The sequence below is a fragment of the Cavia porcellus genome, unplaced genomic scaffold (genome assembly GCF_034190915.1).
Source record: "Cavia porcellus strain 051 isolate PalLab524CR breed Dunkin Hartley unplaced genomic scaffold, mCavPor4.1 scaffold_25, whole genome shotgun sequence".
NCBI lineage: Eukaryota > Metazoa > Chordata > Mammalia > Rodentia > Caviidae > Cavia > Cavia porcellus.
The window spans coordinates 3,205,619-3,226,923 of NW_026947508.1; the positions used below are offsets into that span (position 1 = coordinate 3,205,619).

Consider the following 21,305-nt stretch of genomic DNA (forward strand, 5'->3'; position numbering starts at 1 on the left):
GATGCCCTCCACGAGACCCCAGGAGCTCAGGGTACCCGCCGCCCCCACCATGGTTAACAGAGAACCCAGAGGGCACATGGGCCCCAAGTCACAAAACCAGCTACAGACGTGCACGTGAGTCTGTTGTGGTCTCTTCTCACGGAGCGTCCGCCGCCCCCCCACTGGCCGCTCTCTGAGCTCCTCGCCATGCACGTCCATGTCGGTGATGGCATGCATCAAAATGAAATGTGTCTGCGGGAGTTTGTCTGCACAGTCAGTCGGGACGAGGGGGCAGGAAGACAGCACCCGGGGCTGTGCTCCCAGCGGGGGTTCCCTTCAGGACAGCGTAGTGTGTTCAGGACCGAGGACGGGCATTCGCTCAGAAAGCCCCGGGCCTCTGCTCCCATGTGGGTGTCACCTCTGCCCAATTCCTGTCCCAAGGGCTGCGTTTAAAAATCACCATGTGCCTTGATTCAAGACCTTGTTAGCTGCTTGTGCCATTGTCAAAGAGAAAGCTGCTCCCAGCGAAATGTAAATACGCACAGTGGGGGAGTCTGTTCGTCTTTAAGTCTGGCCTGGCCAGGGCACTGCTTGCTGACTTGCTGATCTTGGAGGGTTTCAGGGGGAGGCCAGGAGCTTCTAAGGCAAAGGGGCCCCCCAGACTGGTGGGGTCCAGCAGCTCACTCAGAAGAAGTCAGCCAGGCTCGGCCTCTGGAGTGGTCGCTAAGCGGTTGAAGGGTGAGTTCTGCAGACAGCGCCAGCCTCACTGGGTGGCTTCACACCGAGAGCTGGTGGCACCAGGGCATTGATGAGTGCCAGCCCCAGCTGGCTATGTCTCCCTCAGGAACACAGGGACACAGCTAGAGACATCAGAGGCCATCGCTAGGGTCCTGGGCTGGGAGGAGGGCAGGGGATATGGCAGAGGACAGAGGCAGGCCCTGAAGGGCTGTAGCAGGTGACAGGGACTGATGAAGGATTGTGTCAAAGCCCACAGCCAATGTCAGGAGCAGCACCAAAGCGTCAGGCGCCCAGTCAGATGGCAGGGAACGAGGGCACCCTGGCGCGTGCCTTGGTTTGGGTGAATTTTCGTTAAATACAGGATGGTAGTACGACTCACCCCTCAGGGAACTGGGATGGAAAACATACGTGTAGCCAGACGTGGTGATACACGACTCCCTGATTTTTCAGACATGGGCCTGGAACCCAAAACATTTCAGCTGCTGTGTGGAAGGAGCCCAGTGGGCAGTGGCTGCAGTGCTGTCACCCCAGCACCCTGGGAGGCTGGGGCAGGAGGATAGCAAGTTTGAGGCCGGCCAGACTGGACAGCTTAACAATTTGTCAAGATCCTGTAGCTTTCTCTTTCTCTATTTTATTTTATTTTATTTTTTGAGACAGTGCCACACGGTATTATTCCAGCTATCCTTGAACTCACTGTGTAGCTCAGGCTGGTCTTGAACTCACAGCAACCCTCAGCCTCCTGAGTGCTAGGATTACAGGCCTGTGCCACCATACCACACTGGACCCTACCTCAAAATTTAAAATAAATAAAAAGGGCCTGAGAGTATAGCTCAGTGCAGGCCCTGAATTCAATCCCCATTACTGGGGGGGAAAAAACAAGAGAAAGGAAATCATTATTAAAAAAAACTTTAAAATAACAAACCAGGGCAGAGGTTGGGGGTTAGCTCAGCGGTGTAAGTGCCTGCTTGGCAATCCCGAGTGTGTGAGTTCGATTCTTGGTACAAAAAACAAAAAACAAAACAAAACAAAAAGACAGAACCAGGAACCCCATCTCCTCCTTTCTGATGCCTTCTTAGGGGACCTCGCTGTCCCCAGGTCACAGGGTACAGCACACACTTCCCTCTGCCTGGCTCGGGCCGGGTGCAGGATGCCTCCAGAGGCTCAGGGTGAGGTGAGGTGTGGCCTGAGGTGTAGAGAGACCTGAGGAACCCCCGGGGAGAGCAGTGCCCTTGGGTGCCCTGGCCCCAGCCGCTGCCCACTGGGCTCCTTCCACACAGCAGCTGAAATGTTTTGGGTTCCAGGCCCATGTCTGAGAACCAGGAGGTTCCACCCCCAGCATATCCCAAATTCCCTGAAAAATCAGGGAGTCAGGTATCACCAGGCCCCCTTTCTGGGGGCCACCGCATTCCCTGCAGTGCCGGCCTCCAGCGTCACCCACAGGTGTCTGCACCGAGCCCACTCGGCCTCCCTGCCACCTGCCTGGCGCCAGGTCTTCGAGCTCCATCTGAGCTCGGCCCCTACAGCTGCTCTGGCGGCCCCCACCCCGTCCCGCAGTGGTCCAGGGTGGTCAGGGTGACTTGCCCCACCCTGGGCTCCCTATGCAGGGGTCTCGGAGTCCACACTGGGGGAGGGGTTGGTGAGGGGGCAGAGCACCCTCCGGAAGGTCAGCAGAGCTCAGGCCCCTTCCTGTGCTACGTGTCAGGGGCAGGGGCAGGTGTCGGCTGCAGGAGGTCCCCAGTGCCCTGATCCCACGCCTACTTCCTTGGCACAAGCGCAAGTGTCCAGCAGCCCAGGGAGCAGGGGCCACTCCACAGCAGGGCCACGGTCCCTCCCACTTCGCCAAGGCCCAGGAGTGCACAGCATTGGAGAATTGCCGGCCATGGCCACGTGGCCACCTGGTAGCCGAGGGACCCCCATCCCTCCTCTCCAGAAGAGGACAGTGAGGTCCTCCCGTGCTTGCTGGAGGGGGTGCCCATGATGCAGCTGAAGACGCAGCCAGAGCTGCAAGAAATGTCATTCGTCCCTCAAGACCTGTGTGGCAGCTGCATGAATGTTCCGGGCCAACCACAGCAAAGTGCCGCCACTCGGGTGGCCTGAGACGCGTCCTCCCATCACGCTGGAGGTCTGAGGCCAGGATCCGGTGTTTGCAGAGGCTTGGTCCCTGCAGAAGCTGAGTGGGGAGGACCGTTTCCACATAAGTTCAGGTTCCAAGGTTCTAGGCGCAGGTCTGTTTTGGGGGACCCCATTCACCCCAGCCCATGCAGTCCCTGCTCCGAGAAATTCAGTGCATAGGCTCTGTCTTCATCCATTTGAGAAAGTTTGGGAAGTTTGTGACTTTTATTTTTGTCTTTTTGCTTGTATTACTGGGACTGTACTCAGAGCATTCGCACCGAGCCACACCCCGGCCCCTTCTAGGGTCTCACCAAGTCACTGTTGCCCAAGCTGGCATCGCACTTGGAACCCTCCTGCCTCAGCCTCGCAGAGTCCCAGGACATGAGGCCTGCACCGCCACACCTGCCTTCTTGTGGCCAGGAGCCACCCCAGGTCTGAGCACCTTGTCTTCTCATTTCAGATGGCGGAGCAACTAATGACCTTGGCCTACGACAACGGCATCAACCTCTTTGACACCGCGGAAGTCTACGCGGCCGGCAAGTAGGTGTCTCCTCCAGGGGAGGGTGGCACGGAGAGGCTGAGCCCAGGGCCTGCTGCCCTCCTCTGTGAGGTGCCTGCCACCCAGGCGTCTTCTCTAAGCTCCAAACAGCCCCGGGAGGAGCTTCTGTGGGGCAGGGTCACAGCACAGTTGGATGCTGGTCAGTTGCTAAACTCCTGCCATCTTACTTTGAAATCCTAGGTCGCTGTTATTTGTTCTTGCTGTCATTGTCATCGTTTGGCTTTTGTTGTTTTGTTTGCTTGCTTTTTTCTGTGCTTTTTTTCTCTTTAAAACAACAACAACAAGAAAAAAAAATCCCCCGCGTACCCAAGCACCACGGTGACCATAGTCCTTATGCCAGAGAGACTGCGCTGGGCCAGAGCCATGATGAAGCTGTCGTCCTGGGCCTCAGGACGGCTGGTAACCTGCGATCAGCCTCACGCCTGCCGTTCCCTCTGTGTCCTAATGATGCAGTTAGGGCGCAGGGAACTCGGGGGAGGCGCTGGCCGCTGCTGCAGGAAATGCTCCCCGTCTTGGCAGCAAACTTTCCTGCTCAATTATGTAAACGCTCGGCCCCTCTGCAGCCAGAGCCCTTGGCTTCAGTTTTTTAAAGACTGGCTGTAATCAAATCGTCCACCCTCCGGCCTGGTGTTTCCAAAAGTCAGCTTTTGTTTGTGAAATCATTTGCTGGCTCCTTCTTTGCTCCCCTCCTGCCTGGGGGCAGCCGAGTTCCTGTCAGTGGGGCTGCCGTGGCCCTGGCCCCTGTGCTCCACGGCCCCTGGGCCACCACCCGCCTCACGGGGTAGTCGTTACCTGCTGCCTGCAATGGGGCCTCGGGCCGACCCAGGGCCCCGGGCAGCTGACAGCCAGGACCCCCAAATGTCCCCCACACCCCATCAGCAGCCCTTCAGTCCCTCTAATCAGGCTCCTCCCAGCCCCTGCAAACTGCCAGCAGCCCCCCACCCAATGCAGGGCCCTCCAGACCAACAGATGAGCTAAGCTGAAGGGTCAGCAGTAGAGAAGCCCAGGGCAGATGCCCGGCCCATAGCACCCCCACTGAGCCTCTTCCTTGGCTCCCTCTTGCCCGGCTCTTGCTGCCCACGAGGGTGCATGGAGGGCAGCTCCTTCCAGCCGCGCCAGCTGCAGATGGCCAGTCCGGGCCCAGCACAGTCCACATCTCAGCAGCTCCGCTCTGCTCCTTCACATCTCCACCCTGTCTAACTGGAGTCCCGGGTCTGGCTGGCCAGCAGGCGGCCTCCAGGCCTCTCGGAGGCCCTTGCTGGAAGCTGAGGTCTCAGGGAGCAGCCTCCAGTACTCGGCTCCTGGAGCCCCCAGCCTTCCACTCTTCCCCTGGCCACCGAGGCTCATCCTGTTTCTCCACCCAGATTTGAACCAGCCGCCCATTCCCGCCCTGGGAAGCCGAGCCCTGCAGCATCGGGGCACAGGCCTGGAGGTGCTGCTCAGGGCCAGGGGCTCGGACAGCGCCAGCAGGACAGCCACGCACCGCACCACCCTTGTGTCCCGTTCTGACACTCGCCCACCCCAGTGCTTCCAGGGGAGCTGCAGCGTCGCCCTGCACCCCCACACACACAGCTGCAAGCAGCAGCGTCTGGTTAGCCCTGCTCGGCAGCCCCCTTGCCCCTCAATCATCTTCCTCCTCTCCTGATCCTTTGTCCGACAAATCAGGGACTGAGGAATGAAAGGAAGAGGGGCCCAGGGCTGAGCGAATTTGCTGTGTGCGTTCTGACCGTAAATGAGGCGCATTCAGAATGTGTGCTAAACAGCTTGCAAATTAGAGCCCATTATTTCTGAGCGGATGACTCAGGCGCTTTTATAATTGGAATGTAGCACAGCGTACGCATCATTCTCCGTCTGTTGTTTTTTTGCTCAGAAACATTTTTGCTACAAGCAGAAAGTTCTTCAAAGTTGATCCAGCCCGGCTCTGCCAGGGGAGGCTGGCGCAGCCCGCTCCTGACCCTAGCTGGCCCTGGTTTGGCGCAGCGCGTGGAGCGCCGCCGAGCAGAACCCACGGTGGCCGGGGTGGCATCTCAGGAGCAGGCGGCCAGAGGGCTGCGCGCCAACACACGCACACAGCACCACACGTGTGCACACACGTGCCCGGCCCCTCCTGGAAGCCCCACCATGGCTCGGGACTCAGGATGCACCCAAGGAATAATTTGCCTTTCAAAAACATACTTTCTGCAAATTTTGCCCATAGAACATGTGGCCAAGCATTTTCCTCTGTGGATTTCCAGTGGCCTGGGAAAGGGGACACTGGCCTCTCTGAGAGGGACAGTTCCTTCCTTCCCTGCAGTAACTGGAACACAGGCTCGAAGCCGCCTGCGTGGGAAACCGCAGCTCCGCTGGGGCTGCCTGGCAGCTCCAGGCCTCCCCTCCCTCCGGAATGCCAGCCTGGCTCTGCAGCCCAGAGGGGCTTCGCAGAGGGGCTGTCAGGGTGGGGCTGGCTTTGATTTGCCCGTTACGCCGTGATGAAATCCCCATGTCTCTCTTGCAGGGCTGAAGTGGTCTTAGGAAACATCATTAAGAAGAAAGGATGGAGGTAATTACTTGCTTCTCTCTGCCATCCATCCCCAGGGCACACACGCACGCACGCACGCACACACAGATGCACGCCCACGCTCACTCGTGAGGAAGGCCGGGGGGGAGGCAGCACTGGGGGAGTCAGATGGCTCGGCGTTCCCGGTGGGAGATGTCCGGCCACCCTGGGCAAGCCCAGGACGTGGGAAGAATGAGCATGCGGGGCAGGTGTCTTCCTGTTCACTAACACAGCACCCTGGGGTGGCCACAGCAGCCTCTTTAATAGGCCCACCAGGCCCTGGAAGTCCCTGGATTTTCCTTGCTAGGAAAGAAAATCCCACAGCCCTGGCCCCTCCTGAGGTAGCCAGACACACGTCACGGTGGCTGCTCCACGGCGAAGTGCCCAGGCCTCTGCCCAAGCCGCCAAGGGGTGCAGAGGCAGACACAGCTGTGCTCAGGGCCTGTGTGCGGCCACAGCCCCGGCATGGCCCGCCACCTGGAGTCTAAGTCTCAGGCCACATCCCTGTCCTCCCATCAGAGTGAGAAATGTGGGAAGCAGTTAGAGCCAGGTCTCCCCTCGCCCTCCTGACAGCCGCTTGGCCACCCCAGGTCGCCATGCATCCCATCCCATAGGGGTCCTGGCTCCTCACCCACCTCGTCCTAACTGACCCCAAGTAAGCCCCCCACCTGGGACTCAAGACAGCCACGCAGATTAGCAGATGCCACCCGCGGGTCTTCGGTGGGTACACCGGAGGTAGTCACGCAGCCTCCGTAAGACTTTGAAGAGCGTCCTGTCTGAAAAGAGCCTAGAGGCTCCCTGTCACTCCCAGGGTGTCCTCCTCCTGGGCAAGGGACCCTGCTGGCACTCTCTCCCCCCCACCCAAAGCCCCGCAGGCCCATGTTCCCAGCAGAGGCGGCTGCTTGGGGCCCCAGTGCCGTCAGAGCTCTGCTCACACTGTCCCCTGCCGCCTGGCCCTGGTCTTCCAGTTGCAGTTCTGGGGTCGTGGGGGATGCACTGTGCCAGGGCTGCCCGATAGGGGCCGCGACCCCAGGCTTGACACACAGCAGGCATCTAACGATGCAGAGACACCCATGTCGTGCCAGCTCTGTGTGGCCAGCGCAGGGCGGGTGAGGGCGGCTGGGGGCCGGCCCCGTAACTCTCCACCTCTCTTCTGTCCACAGGCGGTCCAGCCTTGTAATCACCACCAAGATCTTCTGGGGCGGAAAGTAGGTGCAGCCGCACAGTGCCTGGTCGGGGGGACCCGGGTGGTATTGGGGGACAGTGTGGCTCCCCCGCTGAGAAAAGCAGGTTCCGCCAAGTCTGCCCTGCGCTCCAGCCTTGCCGAGCTGCCATTGTTACTTGCATGGGCACCATAAAAATTCTAGAAAAGAGATCACTTGTCCACCGCCAGGTTCCCAGGGCCTCCCACCCCTGGCATCTGGCTCTACCAGAGTTAGAGCTAGGTGTCACCCTTAAACTTAAGAAAAGGCAAACCCAACAGAAGAGTGTCCCGTACGGCCACCTGACCTCGTCCCTTTCCCCGGCTGCTGTGGGGCAGCGTCGGCCCTCTGGCCTCTCTCTGGTCATCACCTCCAAAGTGGAACCGGCCACACAATGCATTTGCTGACCCATGTTTTCCTCCTAACACTGCACCCTGAACATATGCCCAAATGGCTCGAAGCATCTCACACGCTGTGGGCCTGTTTTTCAGAGCAGAGACGGAGAGGGGCCTGTCCAGGAAGCACATCATAGAAGGTGAGGATGGGCCGTGGTCCCCGGTACCCAGCGGAGGGCCCAGCCTGGGGCACCCAGAGTTCGGTTCTGACCTCTGCCCCCAGCCCAGATGGACCCAGGTGGAGTAGGGGGGGCACCTGGGCCAGCAGCCCCAGTCTCGGCCCACAGCACCACTCAGAGGGAGGGTGGCGGGCACGTGGGTTAGCTGCACCCTTCCCGTCTTCGTGCCTGTGGCTGTGATGTCACCCAGGAACCATAATGTCCTCTCTGCTTTAAACTTGTACCCGGTGGCCTCGGTGCCCCCAGAGGCTGTGGTCTTGATGGTGGCCATTGGGACCTGCTGGTGGGTGACTCATGCAGATACGACACGGACAGCAGGCACTGTCCTTTCCCCTGCCTGATCCAGCGCGGTCAGCAGGGGCCAGGAGCCAGCCCAGAGGACATCCAACCTGTGCAGCAGGACCCCACTTCCCTGGCAGGTCTTCACCACCTCCACTGGTCATCTGAAGCCTCAGGAGAAAGGGTCTCCCCCCTTCCATCGCCGTCCCCAAACCAGGCACAGAGAGGGCCCGGCCTACGCCACTGCCCTCACATCCCTCCCGGTCCTCCCAGGTCTGAAGGCCTCTCTGGAGCGGCTGCAGCTGGAGTATGTGGATGTGGTGTTCGCCAACCGCCCAGACCCCAACACGCCCATGGAAGGTAGGCGCTCCCAGGAGAGCGTGGGCGCCCAGGAGGCCCGTCCCACGGGCGGGGAGGGGAAGGGCGGCCTTGCCCAGCCCTGTATGCCCTGTCCGTGCCCAACCGCACCTGGCTGCATCAGAATTAGCCCCTGTCCCCTCCTCTCCCAAGCTGGCATTGCGTAGGAGACAAAGGGGCAGAAAGGTGGCGGGCCCACGTCACGTCCCTTCCAGTCTGGGCTCGTGGCGGTTTCGGTTTCTTTGGCCTTTGTTTCCTCTCTCAACTCCTGCGCCCTCCCGTCTCCCCAAATTCTTGCTACGCCAGCCTCTCGTTTATGCTTTGCTGCTTCAGGGGCTTGCAAAGTTAAGTTGTGTCCCAGTTGAGTTTTTCTCCATTTCATATATATATATGTATATATATATGCACCACGCATGTGTGTGTGTACACACGTAATACTTTCTTTTTAACAGAAGGAGCGTTCTGCACAGTGCTTTGTGTGACCCGCCCCTGCCCCGTGTCCTACCATGCCTCCTGTGTTCCCACAGCTATAAACTCTGGTCTCTTTAAATCTTTCTCTTATCACCAGGGGACCCATTTAGTTCCTCCAAGTCAAGGACATTCATCATAGAAGGTACACAGTACCCTCAGCCAGCTATTGACTTGTGTGTCCGAGCTGCATTTTATGAGACAGTGTTTTTATTTACACGACTCAGTTCCCGATGACAAACTTCTCCATAAAATGCGGAAGGGGGTGGGGGGCACCCTACAAGGCCATCTTGCAAGGGAAGGAAAAAAGCAAGGCAGTGTGGGAGCCCTCACCATCCACGCCATCCCCTGGCCCGCTCCGTGCATGTCCCCGTGCCTGCATGGCTGGGATCCGCGGTGCCCGGCTGGCCGGGCCTCTGCCTCGGCTGCAGCACCCGCTGGGAAGGACTGGGGAAGAGCAGGTCCCGCAGGGGCGACCCGAGCAGGGACCCCGCCATGGCCAGCACGCCCAGAAGCCTCACTCCTCCTGTCACGGTGCTCGGCCCCTGCCTCTGCCCCATCCACCGCACACTGGCCTCTCCACCAGCACTGTGGCTCCCTGGTCATCACGTCCCTTGACAGGCTGGGTCCCCTGTGCGGTCACCCTGGTCCCTGCACTCCCCTCGAGTTCGCCTTGAAGGTCGGGTCCAGGTCTCCTGGGAGCTGGGCAGCGCTCCACACCAGAAGGGCTCCCGCCTGCCACCTGGCACTGTCACCTGACCCCCTCCATGTATTATTCGTGATGCAGCAGAGATGCCCCGAGTTTGGGCACCAGCTGGAAATATGTGGTACCCACACTCTGCCCAGCGGCATTAAATATTGAAGTTAAGGACAGTCCTTCAGGGTCCCTGTCTCCGGGCTACTGGTATCGTGCCTGGCAGACGCACAGCACAGCCGTGCCCTCACAATGGTCTCTCTTCTGGTGGCCGCTGCCCAGGCCCCCCAGCTCTCAGGCCGGCCAGCCTCCCCCGGCCCCATCACTGCATGGACGCAGCAGCACAGGGCATCACGCAGCTTGGTGGTCGGAATCCTGGCGACAGGACAGCGTGAGGAGGCAGGGCGAGGTGGCCAGACTGCTGTTGGGGTCCTTGGGCTTCCTCCCGCTGGCATACGGACCTAAGGCTTGGCTCATGAGAATTGGGGAGTCACACTGCATGGCCACAGGTGCCCCAAGTGTTTCTAAGAAGCCTCACGAGGGCAGCCAAGCCAGGAGCCAGCTCCAGGCAAGGTCCCCTGGGCCCTCCAGATCTCTGACCAGGCCCTATCTCTCTTTCACTCCTAACAAGGTAGCATTAAAGCAGGTGACCCGGAAGGGTCCTGGGAGGTCTAGAATCTCCTCCCATATCCCCCATCTGGGACCCCCAGGAGCCCCAGTCCCTACCCTTGGAAGGGAGGAGAGGGCAGGGCAGGCCCTGCAGGAGGGGGAGCCATTTTCCTGGGGTCTCAGATCACCCTGCAGGGCCACCACCCTGCTTAATGCCAGCTCTTAGAATTCCCAGAGTCCCAGCCAGAACAGACCTCAACCAAGAGGTGCCGAGGGACCCTGGATGGGGGGAATGACACCTCAAGACGGGGGCAGACCAGAAACCAGCACAGTTGGCCCCCTACCGGGGGAGGCACCATGGGCCCAGTGCTGCTCCAAGGCTGTCAACACCATGCTGGCCCGCTCCTGCCCACCTGCCTGCTGGGGACCTTGGCTTCCCTGTCTGGTGGCAGATGAGCACAGACGGGCACGCTCGAGGGCGGCACCCCTCCTCTGGTTTTAGAAACACTTGCTCCCGCACTTGTCCATGCTGCCTGGGCAGCGGCCTTGCAAGCACTGTATGGGACCTGGGGAGACCCCGGGGCAGCCCCACCCCACAAGGCCAAGGCACACTGGGAACCTGGAAACTAAAGCCACAGCCCAGGGAGCCCGAGGGCTGCAGATCCTTCTCCCTTCCAAACCGTTTGGAGGCCGAGGGAGAAGCCGCTGTGCTGGGCAGCTCGGGGCCCCCTTCCCGGGGCTCAGCCACTCACGTCAGGACGCTGAGCCTCGGCAGTCCCTGTGTCCCTGGCCCGTCCCTCCCAGGATACTGCCAGTGGCCTGCTCAGCCTTTGCTCCGGGGAGACACTGGCCTGGTGCTGGGGCAAGGTCCAAGCCAGGCTCTCTGTGCTAACCCTACATCTCTGCAGACGCCTCTTTCCTTCGGCCCTTGATGTTCCAAGCAGAATACTCCCCAGAGACAGGCAAAGCTGGGTGTCCTCCCGTTGCCTTCTGCCAATCTCATTGAAACTGAAACCATGCATCTGCTCCCTCCTGAGTGACCAAAGTGCCCAGTTCCTCTCCAGACTCAAGACCCCCCATGCTACAGTCAAGTCGCAACCTTGGTCCCCCTCATCTGCCATCGGGACATCACTGCCCATCTCTCAGAGAGCCCGTGTGGCCTGTCCATAGCTGGGGAAACCCATTTCCAAACCAAGTGTTGGATGGCAGTTCCTTTTTCTCTTCTCCTGGAGCCTCTAGGCGAAGCCTCAGCTTCAGAGCCAGGGAGTACACTGCTTGCAAGACATCTCCGCAGCCCTCCCTCCTCCTGCGTGTCTCTGCGGAAAGTCCCCAGGCTGGGCCTGAGCCCTGCCGCCCCCGCCCACGTCTCTCCTTCTTTCTCTCTCCTTCTCTCACGACAGAGACTGTGCGTGCCATGACCCACGTCATCAACCAGGGGATGGCTATGTACTGGGGCACGTCGCGCTGGAGCTCCATGGAGATCATGGTAGGTACAGTGACACTCAGCATGGGTCCCTCCTTGCCCTGAGCTGTGGGACGGGAGTCCACCTTGCGGAGAAGGGGCTGAGCTAGAGCCCCAGCATTGCCTGGCACTGGACAGACGGCTGTCCATCCACCTGTAGGAGCTGCCCTGCCGTCACTGCCACTCAGAGGCAACATTCTGGGTCCCGTTTGGAGGTGGTCTCCCCTCTAATCCTCACATGGCCCATGGGCAGGTACTAACTGTGGATATGGAAACTGGGGCACACACAGGATATGACCCGGCTGTCAGGGCCCCAGTGGGGCCCTGTGGTCCAGGGTGTATTCAGAGAAGCACCCCACTAATTGTCAGCGCTCCTCACAGGAACCCTGGGAGGCTCAGGGTGGAGGTGGGGCAGCAGGTGCTTCTTGGCCTCTCTGAGTTCCAGGAGGGTCAAAAGCATGGAGACTGAGGGTGGAGGTCTTGTTCAGAACTGGTCCCCTCCCCCAGTCCCTGACACCACTTCTGGCCTCAACCCTGCCTATGCTGGGCCCCCCGGACCTCCAGCAGCCAGCATGACTCCAGAGAGTCCAACGTTCCTGCTTCAGGGCAGAATTCCCAACTAAGCCCAACTTCAGGAGCCCCTGGCATCGATAGGCTGTGATGGCCGCAGCATTAGCCGGCAGCCTCACTCCATTTTACAGATGAGGAAACTGAGTCCCTGGAGAGTTGGGGACCTCTCAGGTGGCAGAGGTGGCATCCAGGGGTCTGTGTGAAGACCCCTGCACCATCTCCCTGCACCATCTTCCTGGGCTCATGCCCTGGGCGAGGTGGCAGGAGAATTGTAAAGCTGGGGTGTCCGAGGCCCAAAAGTGGGCCAGGGCAGCTGCCCACCCTCCCCGCTGGACTTCACTGCCACCTCTGTCACCCCAGGCCCTGGGCTGCAAGGCAGCGATCCTGGTAAAGAGTCACAGTGCAGCTGGCACTATGCCACTTTCATGAGGATACAAACATCCTTGGCTCATGGGACCCTCACAACAGATGGGGAAACTGAGGCAGGGAGCCATGGCCCTGGCCCAGTGCCCAGCAAGTGCCAGCAGCCCAGCTGGCTGTGGCATTGTGCGCTCTCCCGTAGCCTTCAATTTCAGGGTCCCACAGGCCCCCCAGCTCATTGGGGGAGTGAAGGGGTGGCAGCACCAGCCACGCTCAGTGGGGCCTGTCCTCTCCTGGCTTCTGCACCCACAGGAGGCCTACTCCGTGGCCCGGCAGTTCAACCTGATCCCGCCCATCTGCGAGCAGGCCGAGTACCACATGTTCCAGCGAGAGAAGGTGGAGGTGCAGCTGCCAGAGCTGTTCCACAAGATTGGTGGGCACCTCATCTGAACCCCAAAACCCGGGCCCTGGTCCTGCCTTCCCCACCCCGCCCCGCCCTGGGGACCCCCTGACCTGCCCTGGCCTCTATCCTTCAGGAGTGGGTGCCATGACCTGGTCCCCGCTGGCCTGCGGCATCGTGTCCGGGAAGTACGACAGCGGCATCCCGGCCTACTCCAGGGCCTCGCTGAAGGTGAGGGTGCGGCCGGGGCGGAAGGGCGCTGGGCACCGAGACCTCCGGGAAGGCACCTGGGCACTGGCCAGGAAGGGCCTCCTGCACCACGACTGTGCCCACCACTGGAGGAGCCACTCGCTCCAGGGGACAGGCCCCACATCTGCCAAGGGGGCAGGGTCCACTGACGACGCTGGGGATCCCTCTCCCCATTACCCTGCACTCTACCGTCACTGAGACCCCTGGGAAATCCCTGCTGGGGGGCAGCAGGGTAAGCCCTGCAGAGCCCAGGGTCCCACACTCCTCTCCAGGCACAGTCCTGGGGGAGACTGGAAGAGACAGTATCCCCAGGACGTGGGGAGAGGAGGTCAGTCTTGTCTCCTCCCACTGTCTGGGCCCCGTGGGATGTGGACTGTCCCGTCCCTTGCCTGCCTGAGTCTGGCCCACAGTGCAGCCAGGACAGGGCAGGAGGCTCTGGGCCAGGGGAGCACCAGTAAGCCACGTGCATACCGAAGTCCAGGTGACACCCCTCACCGGAGCTGTCCCCCCCAGGGCTACCAGTGGCTGAAGGACAAGATCCTGAGCGAGGAGGGCCGACGCCAGCAGGCGAAGCTGAAGGAGCTGCAGGCCATCTCCGAGCGCCTGGGCTGCTCCCTCCCGCAGCTGGCCATCGGTAACGCAGGGCAAGGGGCCAGGCCATGTCCAGGGAACGTGGGGAGGTCCCCCTCGGTGGCCACAGGGAATGAAGCCGAGAGCCTTCCAGGGTTCCCTGGACAGCACCGCCAGGAGGCCACAGGTGGCTCCTGAGGGCAGAATTAGGATCCAAGTCCCTGGAGAGCGCAGGGTTCCCTGAGAGCCGGGGTCACCCTCATCTACCAGCTGTACCAGCTGTGGGTCATGGGAGCACTCAGGTGACCTCTCTCTGGGGACAGGTAGGCCAGGGCTCCACCGGGCAGTGCTGCACTTCCAGGATGCCCTCAGGGTCAGAAAGGCCTGCAGCGGACATGGCCCTCACTTCTCTCTCTCTGTCCCCAGCCTGGTGCCTGAGGAATGAGGGTGTCAGCTCCGTGCTGCTGGGTGCTTCCAATGCAGAGCAGCTCATGGAGAACATCGGAGCGATACAGGTGAGGCAGGGCCCACGGCAGGACGCCCATCCGACCAGTCCCCGGGGCAGCCAGCGCCAGCCCTGGATGCCACTCCATCCCGCCGCGTCCAGGAAGTGAGGGCACCCTACTCCCGGGAGCTGCTTTCTAACAGGAGTCCGCAGAAACCGTGCAAGCAGTAGGAGACTGGATGGACACGCAGTCCAGCCCTCTGGGGGGCTGCCACAGGAAGTCCAAAAGCTCAGCCCAGCTCAGGCAACTCTGGCTTAATGAGACCTTGACTCAAAATAAAACCTAAAAGGGGCTGAGGAGGTAGCTCAGAGTAAAGGCCTGGGTTCCGTCCCTAAAAAACAGAGACAGAAGGAAAGGAGGAGGGAGGGAAAGAAAGGGAGAAAGAAAGCACTGGCTGGCGTCAGTGGACAGGACAGGCCCAGGCAAAGGCCCGATGGGGCTGCAGCCCCAGGTTTGGGGGCTGGTGGAAACAGCAGCTTTCCAGCGAAGTCTCAGTCGCAGTGAGCTTTCTAGGCAGCAGGAGCAGCTGCAGAGAGGCAGGGAGGTGGAAGGCCTGAGCTGGGGCCTCTGAGGGCCCGCTGACGTGGGAGCCCTGGGGGGCGTGGCCGGAGCAGGGGTGCACGCCAATGGGGCTTTGGAGAGGAGCGTGGTAGGCTCTCGGGGAAGCCACGGCCAGGACAGAGACCGGGAGGCACAGGGCCTGGGGTCCCCAGGGTCCGATGGGGCTGTGATTGAATCCAAGGCAGTCAGTTACCCAAACAGGACGGCTGGGAGAGCTGTCAGGGCCACCCTGCTTCCGGAAGGCTCCAGGAGCTCTGGGGTTAGTAGGAAGGCATCACGACCAAGACCCTTGGCATCGCAAAAGCGGCCAGGCCTGCCGCACTGCACACGGACCCAGATGTGAGGGCCACAGCCAGGCCAGCCGCAGGGTGCCGGAAGTGTCACCCGCTCCTCGAAGGCCTGGCCAGATGGGGTGGAGGGTGAGGGGGCGCGAGTCTGACTAGCTCTGTCCTCCGGTACAGGTCCTTCCAAAACTGTCCTCTTCCATCATCCACGAGATCGATAGCATTCTGGGCAATAAACCCTACAGCAAAAAGGACTACAGATCCTAAGTCACCCGGCCACCTACCAGGACAGTTTCCAGCCCCCTCCTCGTCCGTTCGCTGCTTACGCTGTTCCCACACCAAGTGCAGAGTGGGTTTGCACCCAAGAGAACCCGCCACGCCCAGGCACCATCGGCTGTGACCTCCGAGTCACTATCAGACACTGCCCGCTGCTTCGCCAGACGCTGTGGGGTCCGCGCCCAGGGACGGCATCAATCCCGTGCCAGCCTGTAGCCTCCGCTCCTCCTCTGGGAAGAAACCAAGTTTGTACCCAGCCTTCCATGGAGATTCCCAAAGCCAAGGCCAGGCCGAGACCTGGCCGGGTCCTCAGGGCAGGCAGGGCGGGCCTTTCCCTGCCAGAAGCCCACCTGGGATCTCCCCAGTGCCCCTCTTCCCATAGGCTCCGGGCATATCATGCTCGGCTCAACCCCAAGCCCCTCCTGCCACCCCCCTCGACTCCAGTCCAGCCTTGCGCCCACTGGTCCTCAGCAGAGCCACAGCTGTCCAGCTGGCCCTGGCCCCCACACCTCCCCTTGCCGGCAGGGGCAGAGACCCCAGGGGGATTGGCTCTGTGGCTGGGGACCCACAAAAATTTGGGCATCTGACTTCCAGCTAATCATCCTGTTGTGTTCAATCCTGTACACAATCAAGGGGTCTCCTGCCAGGAGGCCGAGGCACTCGGGAAGGGACCCTGGGGAGCAGGCCCCACTGTCCTGACCCAGAAGGCCTGATGCTAAGCACTATGGCCTGGACCACACAGCGGGCGGGTGGGCCCCATGCACCAGGCTGTGCTCCTCTAGGCTGGCAGAAACCCTCCTCTGCCTCTGCCCCAAACCAAGGTGACGGGCTTGGCTTCTGCAAGAGGACCCGCTCAGCCCCTTCCCAGGGCAGGGTCCCTGGGGCTCCACACTGCAGGTGCAGAGGCTGGGGGCTGCTATTGGATACAGCCCCCACCGTGCAGAAAAAAACCAGGGACCCTCTCCCTGGAAAGACGGCTGGGGCTGGTCATTCCCTCCCACACACCCACCACGGCCTCGGGCAGGCTGTACAGAGGAAGAGGGAGTAAAGCAGGCCAGGGCCCCAGAACCTAGCAGAAGGGGTTGGAGGGAGGGAGATGGCTAGGGGACCCCCAGGTCTGGGGGCATGGGCTGCCTGGACAGTTGTGGGGACCCAGCCTTTGCTGTGTGGGGCCAGGGCTATACAGAACCCGCCCCCCGCCCTCCAGTCCCAGCTACACCTGTGGAGGACCCAAGACCCCGCCCATCTGTGGGCTGGACAACAGCGGGCTCTGCCCCGGCCCAGGGCCTGCTGTCCAGAGTGGGTTGGGTGGAGGCCAGGACAGTGGTGGGAAGGAGGCCACAGAGACACAGGCAGAGGAACTGAGGAGCCAGGGTCCCTGGCTGCCTCTATTCCCCAGGGCCTCTAGGTCAGCCTGGAGTCCAGAGCCCCCACCTGCCACGGCCGACATCCTGTGGCTCCCGCCTACCAAGCCCTGCCACAGGCTTCCATCAGCTGCGGGTGAATGGAGGGGGTGGGGCCCTCCAGGCAGAGGCCACCAGGCTGCAGCTGCCTCTTTGTGAGGACTGGAGGTAGCTGTCGGGGGACAGGCCCTATGGGAACCCCATGGTACTCAGGACCAGGTCACCTGCCCACTGCAGGGAGGAGGGGCGTGGCATGTGCAGTGCCTGGGTCCCAGGGGCCCCTGGAGGGAAAGCAGAATCCCTGCTGGCTCTCTGCCCAAGAAAGGGAGACACCCTTGTCCCTCAGGGAGGCCTGGGCACCTGGCACCCAGCACCCAGGCACCCCTCAGCGAGGACAGGGCTGTGCGTCCTGCGGGTGGGAGCCCCCTGTGGGGGGCGCTTGGGGGTCTCTGGGAAAGGACAGGGAGTCAAGGGCCAGACAGGGCAGCTTGAGGACCCTGGTATTGGCCAGGGGCTGCCGCCACCTCCCCAGGCCTAAGCTCCGGCTGCCTCTGTCCTCTCCAGGACAACTGAACGAGGAAGAGCCCAGGGGCCCGGTCGGTCTTCATCGCTGACAGCAGGGGTCCCCCACGCACCCTCCTGAAACCCAGTGAGGGCCAAGGGCCCGAGAGCGGCAGGGGCACCCGCCCTCCCCCCGCCCCGCAGCCGTGTACATAACTCGCTTTCTCTCCCATTTTCTAACAACCGTGGTTCCTCTGCTAACTGCGTCCCCCCCAGGCAGAGACCACCACGCCTCCAGCTTCCGGGAGGGCCACGTATTTATGGAATGACAAATAAAAGCCAAGCCCGTTGGTCTCTATGTCTCCTTCCCCTCATTTCCGCAGGTCCTGTAGCCAAAAACGGGATGGGAAGCAGCGTCTTCCGGGGACAGAGACTGGGGTCACCCTGCGGATCCACCTCTACTTCTCCCAAGTGACTCAGGCCCACATGGGATTGGGGGACCCCTGGGACCCCAGGCATGTCCTCCACTGACCCTTCTGAGGGCCCAGAGCGGAGGGCTTCCCCCACACTGCATGCAGCCACATGGGGCAGCCACATGGGGTTTCAGGGTCCTGCAGGTGGTTTTGGGGGTGTGGCCAGGAGGGGTCACCAGCCCAGCATTCTGCTGCCAGGGTCTCCCCTGCTTCCCAATGAGCCCTGTGCCTCAGCTGGCCTGATTCCTCAAAGGACAAGGAGGGACCCCCCCAGCCTGTCCAGCCCCACCTCAGACAGTCAGACACTTAGAAACCGTACCAAGCCGTCCCCTTCCCAAAGGATTTATTAAAACACAGAAACCAAAACATACACACAGAGTACAAAGTAAAGGGGACCGTGCTGGCTACAGTCTGTCCAGCCTCCCTTGGGCCCGGACGGGGAACGTGTCATGACTCACAGCGGGGCCCGGGGTCCAGAGCTCAACCCCTGCCTGCTGGGACCCTGGCTGAGACCCCCCAGCTTGCAGAGTGGGACCCCCACGCCCCCGCTGCCCCAGGCTGGCTCCGCCCTCTATGAGAAGCGTTCAGGACACACACACACCCAACGGGCCCTGTCTGGGTCATCGCACCTAAAAAAATACTTTGTTTAAAAAAAAATCTGAAAGTTAAGGGGGGAGAGATCATAAACACGACACGCAATGACTTTGGGCTGACGCAACCACAACTGTAAACTTCTGGGTGTGTGACCAGCTGGGCTCACTTCCGCCCTGCTCCCCCCGGCTCCGCATGGCCACCCAGCAGGGAGTGGGCACAGGGTGGCTCCCATCTGAGGTGCCAAGTGACCAACAGTCGCCTGCTGCGGAGCCCCTGGTCTCCCAGCTCCCCAGCCCACCCTCTGCTCGGCCCGGCCTGCAACACCTGGCAGGACCTGCTGACCACAGCCACGGGGCTGTGGGGGAGCACGCAGGGAGCTTCCAAAGGTGGCGTTCAGGGGCATCTCCTCCCCTCGGGCGGTCCTGGGAACACAGGGACTCCAAGTCCAACACTAAGCCCAGCTCCCTGTGTCCCCGAGGCACCTTCCGAGACTTCTGACCCAAATCGGTTCTGCACAGACCTGGCCGCACTGGGACTACGTGGCAGGAGATGGGAACAGGGGCTGCCAGCCGGGACCCCACTACGTGTAGGCCACCGGTTCTGCCATCAGCAAAACTAAGCCCAGGCCATGCTCAGGGCCCCTGGGAATGCTCCTCACCCCCGGGGCTCCCCACTCTGCCTCTGGGGCTCTGGATGAAGACAGGAGTGTGGGGAGCCAGCCAAGGTGGAAGGGATTTGGGAGTCTGGCCTCTGAGGTTCACAGGAAGAGCCACACTGTAGACAAAGGATCCACGAGAAGCTACGGTGACTGCCCCTCTCCCAGCCCCAGCCGGGCCCAGAAGTGCTGTCCCCCACATCTTCCCCTGAGGGCCTGGCCAGAGCCACTCTGGTGCCCTACCCAGGGTCCCTTCTCACTCAGAGGATTCTGTGCCCAAGGTCCCTCTCTTTCAGAATGGCCCAGGCTCCACGCTGCTCCTGCACGAGATAAGGCAGGCACCTGGTAGACACAGGCCAACGCATCCAGCCCCTGCCCTCCAAGAACTTAGCAAGCCCACAGCAGCCCTAGGCAGAAAATGTCACTTCTAAGCCTCTGCAGGGAGGGGGAAGGGGGAGTCCCGCCTCAAGGGTGGCCTGGTTCCTTGGCATCTGCGGCCCAGGGCACTTTGGACAGGGAAGTCCATACCCAGAGGTGAGCAGGACGAGCCTCCCAGGGCCTCCTGGGCCACCATGACCACGACCTTCCCTGCGAGGGCACGAGCCACACCTGCCTACAACTACAATCCCGGCAGACAAGGAACCTCCTGCCCTTCCTGCAGTGGACCTGTCACAGCTTCAGGCCCTGCTATGCACCCCTAAGGCCACCATCCCGCTGCTGGAACCACAGAGCCCACACTGGGCCGGGGACAGACCTGTGCCCACCTTCTCCCAGGGGACACCCAGGAAGGCGGCAGGAAACACCCTCTCAGACCTGGGTACCAGCCAGTGTCCTGACCGCCGGGCTGGACAGCACCCTCGCACCTGACCCACTGGCACAGGGGTCCCAGGCAGGCAGGGGACAGAGCAGAAGGGCACCACAGAGACACATGGGATGGGGTGAGGGACACACTAAGGGCTCCTTAGGTCGCCAGGCACTGCGTCCTCTCCAGTGGGGCAGTCGGGGGCTTTCCTTCAGGTCCACGGCCGGGGACAGGGGTGCTCCAGGCCGGAATATCCCACACGGCATCCGACTTTCATCGAGACAGAAGCATCCATGTCTTCAATAGGAAAGTGCAAAGATGTACAGATAAATGAATCTTTTCTAGGAAGTCGCTCTGGAAGGGGCGAAAGGGACACATCCGCGTGGCCGTGGTGCGGTGCCGCGTGGAAGAACACTGGTTTATGACGAGGTGGCACTTCACGGCTCTGGCCCGGCCAGGCCGGGCCTCCTCCTCCACGTGATACCGTCACTCGGTTTCCCTCTTTGTCCCCGGCTGACACCGGCTCCTACACGTCGGGAGCCTTTCTCTCCCGTGGGGGTCAGACAGGTGGCCCAGCGAACGTGTCTACAGAAGACAGATCAGGGACTTCAGTGCCATGGGTGACCAGAGGCACTGGGAGCTGGAGCTGACCCCAGAGCTCAGACGGGGTCCCCCCCCCGACACCTCCACCCGCCTCTTCGCAGCCAGTAACACCCCCCAAACCCTTGGCCATCCCCTGCTATGGGCAGGGGCAGGTGGGACAAGCAGGACTCCCTGGGGCACCTGCCGGCAGGCAGGGCAGTGAAGGCCACACTAGCATCAGCCAGGACCAACGAACCAGGCTCAGCCCGGACAGTGATGGGGGCGGCCGGTGGGGGCCCTCACCTCGGCTGGACACGGGCGCTGCAACGGGCGGGTGTTGCGGGGACGGCTAGATGTCTGCAAAGAGAGCATGCGGCAGGCTTGCCCGGGGTCTGCAGCAGCGGGCAGGCCGGGCCCCGCAGGGCACCTGTGTGCATGCTGCCCGGAAGCGGACGGGCACCTACCAGTCACATAGGGCCCCAGGGGCATCTGGTTGTAGTTGACAATCCCTCCCGGTCCAGGGCCCCGGAAGTTGGGCCCAAAGTTGCTGTTGTACATCTGGGAGGAGCCGAAAGCGCCCTGGAGGCAAGGACTCAGCTTTACACGTGGCCCTGAACCCACCAAGCCCGGCCCGGAAGCCACTGGACGTGGGCTGAGCCTGACCTGCTGGACGGTGGGGTCCCCGGCGCGGTTGGTCAGACGGCTCAGGATGCTGCGCTCCGACATCTGCAGGCGGGCGGCCACTGGGGGGATGCGGGACAGCATGGAGGGCAGGCGTGTCACGTCCGCCTTCATGTCGCTCAGCAGCTCCTCCAGCTGGTTCAGTACTGCGGGGCAGGAGGCCAGAAGTGGACGCTTTGCCTGCCCCGGGCCAGAGCTATTTACGAGGGTGCACCGCAGCGAGCCGCCAGCCTCAGACACCAGGGGGCGCTCCTCGCCAGGCCTTCCAA

General features: G+C 61.6%; 2 protein-coding genes across 12 annotated transcripts in view; one reads left to right on the forward strand and one right to left on the reverse strand.

Moving 5' to 3' along the window:
- Kcnab2 (potassium voltage-gated channel subfamily A regulatory beta subunit 2) overlaps positions 1-17,607 on the forward strand; it is a 70,945-nt gene extending 53,338 nt beyond the window's left edge. For 3 of the 5 annotated variants that reach the window (XM_063235388.1, XM_063235387.1, XM_023565767.2), the window contains 12 exons: positions 3,290-3,369; positions 5,883-5,927; positions 7,088-7,132; positions 7,618-7,661; positions 8,253-8,339; positions 8,905-8,949; positions 11,508-11,593; positions 12,812-12,932; positions 13,036-13,130; positions 13,662-13,782; positions 14,145-14,233; positions 15,247-17,607. In XM_063235388.1, coding sequence (XP_063091458.1) covers positions 3,290-3,369; positions 5,883-5,927; positions 7,088-7,132; positions 7,618-7,661; positions 8,253-8,339; positions 8,905-8,949; positions 11,508-11,593; positions 12,812-12,932; positions 13,036-13,130; positions 13,662-13,782; positions 14,145-14,233; positions 15,247-15,336 — 948 coding nt within the window. In that variant the 3' untranslated portion in view covers positions 15,337-17,607. The remainder of the gene's footprint in view (positions 1-3,289; positions 3,370-5,882; positions 5,928-7,087; positions 7,133-7,617; positions 7,662-8,252; positions 8,340-8,904; positions 8,950-11,507; positions 11,594-12,811; positions 12,933-13,035; positions 13,131-13,661; positions 13,783-14,144; positions 14,234-15,246) is intronic. The other 2 variants (XM_063235389.1, XM_063235390.1) reach the window with 1 other exon arrangement.
- A 441-nt stretch (positions 17,608-18,048) lies between these two features.
- Chd5 (chromodomain helicase DNA binding protein 5) overlaps positions 18,049-21,305 on the reverse strand; it is a 49,157-nt gene continuing 45,900 nt past the window's right edge. For 3 of the 7 annotated variants that reach the window (XM_063235369.1, XM_063235370.1, XM_063235373.1), the window contains exons 39-41: positions 21,019-21,182; positions 20,659-20,712; positions 18,049-20,358 (exon numbers count right to left, since the gene is read on the reverse strand). In XM_063235369.1, the coding sequence (XP_063091439.1) occupies positions 20,260-20,358; positions 20,659-20,712; positions 21,019-21,182 (317 nt within the window). In that variant the 3' untranslated portion in view covers positions 18,049-20,259. Of the gene's footprint in view, positions 20,359-20,658; positions 20,713-20,819; positions 20,935-21,018; positions 21,217-21,305 lie in introns of all 7 variants that reach the window. The other 4 variants (XM_063235371.1, XM_063235372.1, XR_010042876.1 and 1 more) reach the window with 3 other exon arrangements.